This window comes from Arachis ipaensis, chromosome B05, assembly GCF_000816755.2.
Source record: "Arachis ipaensis cultivar K30076 chromosome B05, Araip1.1, whole genome shotgun sequence".
NCBI classification, from domain to species: Eukaryota; Viridiplantae; Streptophyta; class Magnoliopsida; order Fabales; family Fabaceae; genus Arachis; species Arachis ipaensis.
The window spans coordinates 141,522,656-141,529,310 of NC_029789.2; the positions used below are offsets into that span (position 1 = coordinate 141,522,656).

The 6,655-nt window shown below is 32.4% G+C and overlaps 1 protein-coding gene across 1 annotated transcript in view; it reads right to left on the minus strand.

Annotated features, from left to right (window-relative positions):
- Positions 5,172–6,655, minus strand: part of LOC107644524 (polygalacturonase At1g48100) — a 5,976-nt gene continuing 4,492 nt past the window's right edge. Inside the window, exons 6-7 of the mRNA XM_016348395.2 lie at positions 6,404–6,594; positions 5,172–5,925 (exon numbers count right to left, since the gene is read on the minus strand). Coding sequence (XP_016203881.1) covers positions 5,530–5,925; positions 6,404–6,594 — 587 coding nt within the window. The 3' untranslated portion in view covers positions 5,172–5,529. The remainder of the gene's footprint in view (positions 5,926–6,403; positions 6,595–6,655) is intronic.

The following is a 6,655-nucleotide window of genomic DNA, read 5'->3' on the forward strand; positions in this document are numbered from 1 at the left end:
TTATTTTTATTTAAACTAAAAATATTTTCTTATAAAATTTTAACATTTTATAAATTTATACTCTCATATAATTCATGCCACAAATATATTAATAGTAAGAGCTCACATAAATATTACAAGATTTAATTTTTTTTTTTTAGATTACTCTCATCATTAATAGTTCATGACCTTTTATTGATCCAGCAACATTATAATAGATTTTCACACTAAGGCCCAACTATTAAAATTTTAAAATTAGCTACTCAAAAAACACTAACAGATTTTTTTTCTTAAAAAAAAAATTCATATGATATGTACATCATTTTGGTCAGTTTATTTAATGTTTTGTCCTACAGTAATCATTAACAACAAGGGCCTATCACTCTAATTAAGAACTTTTACTCAACTCTCTATATGTCATGTGTTCATTGGTCAATCAAAACTTAGCCACTCTTAGTCACTATAATTTTAGCCACTAAAAATTTGCCCAAAATAAAATTTAATTGAGTAGATTAAAGGATAAACATAAACTAATTGAAAACAAAGATTCTTCAGAAATAAAGTAATAGCAAATAAGAATGTATTAAAAAATTTGCGCTTAGAGTATAAAACTGGCAAGAGTTCATTTGGAAGAGGCAATGGGAATCTAGGCAAATATAAATGTGAACAGGTGGGTTCAATAGAATTTTTATTATTTTTTAGTTTTGATGATTATGATTTTTGTTAATGCTAAAAGTTTTTAAAACTTAATTCCTATTTAGTGGATTTAGGTTGATGTGGATTGCTGGTTATTGTTTTTTAGTTTTAATTATTATAATTTCTGTTAATGTTAAAAGTTTCTGAAACCTGATTCCTTTTTAATGGATTTAGGTTGATGTAGATTGTTGGTTATTATTTTTTAGTTTTTATGATTATAATTCCTGTTATTATTGAAAGTTCCTAAAACTTGATTCCTATTTAGTAGATTTAGGTTGATTTGGATTGTTGGTTATTGTTTTCCAGTTTTAATGACTATGATTCCTGATTTTTTTTTTCTAGATTTAATGATTAGGGTTCATTCTTATTTGTGGATTGTTGTTAGATTTTTGCCAAATCCGAATGCGTGTACTAAGGAGATGACAAATGTTATCAAGCTGATGTACGACTAGTCCTAGCCCAGCTACACAAAGATCTTCACTGAGATCAGGCAGCGCTGATTTGAGAAATGGGCGGTACTTACTTTCATTGTTTTTGTTTTAAACATTTTTAGCTAGTTTATATCCTTTATCTTGTTTAACTAAATTTAAAGCTTCTTTGTTGCAGCTGCACCTCATTTGGGATGCTGAACACGACCTGGCCATCTGGAAGATATTCGACCATAAGATGAGACGATGGCTCCAGCTGATGTTAGATGATGTTTGTCATGGGCAGGACTAGCGGATGGGCTAACTCTGACCGGAGGTAAAGAAGGGTCTGTTAGCTCATTAGGAGACCGATGCAGGGTTCAGGCATCGACATCTCACCAACCGAGCTAACATGGTATCGGCCAGATCGTCCAAGTATCCAGCGGCTGAGTGACCTTCATGAAGACGAAGGTCAGGCTGGTATGTAGTTCCTTTAATATTGTTAATTACTTCATTATGTTATCTGTTTTGCATATCATTACAGGGCATTCTAATAATTTTGTATTTCAATGCAATTTGTGTAGTCGAAGTCGTTGGACCGCGAGGCCACATTGGCGGAGACGTTCAAGTACACCCACACGCTGAAGAAAAATAAAGTGAGATTTGCTTATCAGCAGTCTCAGGACCATTATGTGAGTAAACATACATCTAATTATCTTCTGCTATGAAATTATTAGAGATTAACTGTATATCTGTCTTACTAATCATAGTAACTTGTGTTAATTGCAAAGGAATCCTACACACAAAGACTAGAGACCGCGACTCAGAGTCTCAGCAAAGTGCGGAGGACGCCGCCGATGGATCTGCGGCCTTAGTCGTCGATCCCGATGCGGTTTGGTGCGAGACCGCCTCATCCCTATACAAGAACCACGTATACATGATGGGTTTGTTCTTTGCCAACAACATTACCTCGACGTTGAGGTCGTCCTAAGGCTCCAGTACCAGTGGAGCCGTCCAGCCCGAGGAAGGTATGGATTTGAGGCTCCAAGTGCAAGAGCTCCAACGCAGCCTTTACCAGCAGACTCAGGGGCTTAACGATTATTGGGAGAGGTATCAGGAGATCCTCACCCGCGTGACGTCTATGGATGAGCTCAGGCTGGAGTTTAAGGAGTCACTAGAGCGGATGCAGTGTATGAAGGCTCAGATGAAAGTGTACCAGGCTCAGATGTGCACCGCTGACATCGATCTTGCTGGTGGCACACAGATATCGTCACTGCCTTTTGCGTTGCCGACTCAGGGCCACGAGACTGGCGACGACGACGACTACCTGAATCTATAGATATTAGGTTTTTGTTTTATTGTTTCATATATTTATTTGATGTACTTAACTTTTATTTCATTTGCACATTGTAATTATTTATGAATTGACCACTAATTGTGTAAAAAAAATAACATTACTGTCGAAATCACCGATAGAATAATCTGACGGCAATATGGTCCGGAACAACATGTTTTTGGTGCCAACATTACCATCGAAAAAATATGCCGATAACTAATTAGTTTTTCGAGTAGGTGATCCACCGGAGAGTCCAACGGTAATTACCGTCGGACGAAATAAATTCGACAATAAACATTTACCGACGAAGTTTATATCGTCTAATTATTTTCGATAATAAATCTAACAGTACTCAGCATTTTTCTTGTAGTATTGAGTTATTAGTGTATGTTTCTGTATAATTAAGTTTCAGAACAATGTTTAATTGATTCAAATTATTTAATATATGTTACTCTTAAGCTAGCTTATATTCCTATGCAATGAAGTTTATGTATTGATTACACCGTTTTCATATGTTAAAACTACTAATAATCAAACACATTTAAAGTAATAATCAAACTTAAGAATTCAAATCAAAGTTCAATGCCATAATTAAATTATAATCAAACTTGCTTCAAATCATATTACAAAATGAAATTATAATCAAACAAAATTAAAATAATAATCAAATTCAAGAATAATCCAAATCAAAATTCAATGATATAATTAGATTATAATTAAATATGTTTCAAATCATACTTTAAAATTAAATTATAACCAAACACAACAAAAATAATAATCAAACTTCAGAATCTAAATCAAAGTTCAAACTCTTACTATAATTAGATTATAATTAAACAACCCCCTAAATTATGTTACAAAATCTAGTTATAATCAAACTAACATGCTTAGGATAATAATTAAATTCAAGAATTCAAGTAACCAAGGTTGATCACAGAAACTTGCATTCCAAATCTCAAGTTGGTGCAGTCTTGCATGTCATCAACTAGAACGTGATCAACGGCTTCTAATTTCTCTGCATGGCATAATAATACACTTGCCTTTAGACTTTTATGCAAACTAATTTTACTGGGTGATGATAAGAACTTGTATGAGAAAGCACTGTAACTCAGGCCATGTCCAAATCCGTAAATTCTAATGCCAGTGAAGAATCGGTATGTTCTTCCTGGATAGCCACGAGATGAATCAGCCCTCATGTTCATGTCACTCATGGGCACATTGGTAAATGACTCTGGATACCATGTCATTGGAAGCCTTCTAGCTGCAGCAAAAATACCAACTCTTAAGTAATTAATAAGTCATCAAATTACCACAGAATACTTACAACTTCAACTTTAGAATTAGATGATTTCAAATAGATTCTAATTACAACAACATAATTTTTTCAGTTTTGTCTACAAATTGCACAATAAAAAATTAAAACCCTAAAATACAAAAAACAAAACATAAAAGAAATATAAAATTGACGCATTGACAAGATAGCAAGACTTTACTACAATCAATGTAAAACCAAAAAGAAACCAATCACGTATCCTAAAATCAAATCAAGAATCATAATAATTAATAACATATGAACAAAGTAAAGCACAAACTTCATCACTCCAGTTTGTGGATTCCATTAAATTTTGAATTTGAATTCTGAAAACAACAAATTTCTTAATTTTGGCTAATAAAAATAGAATCAAAATCCTAAGATGAGAAGAACCAAAATAAATCAACATGCATTGATAACTCATTGATCTGACAAATTCACCTTCGATTAAAAGAGGAGAATGGAGTGCACTAAGAAGAAGAGAAGAGTAGAGTGAAGCGCACTAAGAAAAAGAGAAGAGAAAATCGTGATGAGAAGAGGAGATGAACAACGCTGAAAAGAGGAGAGTGAACGGCGCTATGTGGAGAAAAGAAGAAACTGAGGAACAGTGATACAGAGAAGATTATGCCTTGGTTGTGGAGAAGAGAGCTCCTTTATTTTGGCGCGTAGGGATTTCTAGTTATTTTCTACAACATCGTGTATGTATATAGTATTTTACCATATTTATATACGGTGGCTGAAATTAGTGTACAAATAGCATTTTTGTAGATATATAGATGTATATATGGACTAACATCAATAAGGCTATGTTTGGATGCACTACAGAGACAAAGACAAAGGATAATACCACATTTTGTAATATATTTGGTTTAGAAGACAGGGACAAAATACACATCTTTGTACATATCTCTTACTTAAATTTCTATATCAGCCTCCACTTGAGACATATGGGGACACGGAATTTGGAGACCATTTTAATGATTTTTTTCCTTCTTTATCTCTAATATATTTTGCAAATATTAGAGCTTGTTATTCCTTTATCAAGACCCTAACTTTATCTTTTCCTTCATTTTATAGCTGCACAACCAATAAAGAAAAAGAGAAGCTCGTCCAATCTGGTGTCATTTCTTCTTCCTGTTCCTCTTCCTCTTCTTTTTCGTTTCATTTCTAACTGGAAGAAGATGAAAGAAGAATATAAATGTGAAGTGAAGAAAATAAATGTTGAACTTGCTGAGATTTGATTGAAAAATATCAAGAGGACGCACAGAAATGTTTTCTTTTATTACAGGATGGAATCTAATCGAAAAAATATTTTAATTTAAAAAAAAATCAAAAGAGTATATAATATCTTTTGTTAGTAAATGGTATCTATCTTTTCAAATACAAAACAAAGATATTTGACAAATTTTTGTCTATTACTTTCAAACATAATACAAAAACATAAAAATATTAGAGATTGTCTTTGTCTCTCTATCTTTATATCTTTGTTTCTGTATTTTTGTCTTAAGTACAATATCCAAACATAGCCTATATAGCCTGTTTTAAACAATTTGACATATATATGTACTATAACATACCCCCATCAATACAAATTGTTCATTATACAACACAACATACATGTAAAACATGGATATGAACTATAAAATTTGGACAACAAATTATATTATCCCATTCTAATTGTATACAATTTCTGTTTTAAAATAACTGTTAATATGGACAAAATGTTAAATTAAAAATTAATACACATAAACAACACATTGTGTAAATACCATTTTGTCCAAACTAACAAATATTTTCAATTAGCAAGAATCACTGTTGGAATTGATTCCCTTGTTTGGTGGGTTGCCACTATCAAGACAAGTAACAGGAGGAACAGTTTTAGTCTTCAATTCTCCATAAGCTTGCCAACAAAAAGGAGAATCACTCTTAGCATTTTGAGTTGCTGATTCTTCTAAGTTAATAGAATCAAGAGTTAAGCCAGTGCATGGTATGTTATCACTGCATGCAAAGTGAAGAGGCTCCTTTGTGTATGTTCCTTTGATGTTAACATAGTGTATGGCTGATACTGCCACTGATGACGTGTCATTCTTGCATTTGCCACCATCACAATAGTATTGGTCAATCATTATGGGAGTCTCAACTTCTGAAACTTGGATGTTGGAGAACATAACATCTTGGACTGAACCAGATCCACCCTGTCATCAAATCCAAAATATATACAAGTAAAAAAAATTATTAGTTGATTTATGAAAAATTGCTAAGTATCTTATAAAACAACCATATTATGTGTAAATAAAAATTAACAATTAAATCAGTTATTCGTATAAAATATATAAATTAGAAATGCATGAAACAACATACAAAGAAGGATACCTAAAAAATCTTTTTTATTTAATTATATTTAAAATGAATTAACTTAAAGGGGTAAATAAATATTTGTTTTCTATAAAATTAGTAATTTTGTAATTTTGGTCCTTGATAATAAATTTTTCTTGTGGGCTTTAGTTTACAAATTTTTCCAAGAAAGTGAAATTGATGTTTAATTATTGAGTCCTACAAACTATAGGTATGAAATTAACCTTAATACGAGATAGTGATAACTGATAAAGACCAATTTAACTAAACAAAATATATTTACAGATTTACCCTTGAATGAAATAGAGAATTTGTTACCTGCCATGTCTTAATCCTGACAGCAGTGAGACTATTTTGGAGAGAGGTGTCTCGAACAGTGACGTTTGAAACACAAGCCTTGGTGCCATCTTTTCCAAGGCCTCCAATGCTGATACCATGACTTGGTCCACAACTGAGGTCGTGTATCAATATGTTGGAGCATCCATTTTGTATAGACACACAATCATCTCCTGCATGCCACACAAGCACTCTTATAAGATATTATTTAAGGAGAAATTTTAGATCCAATTA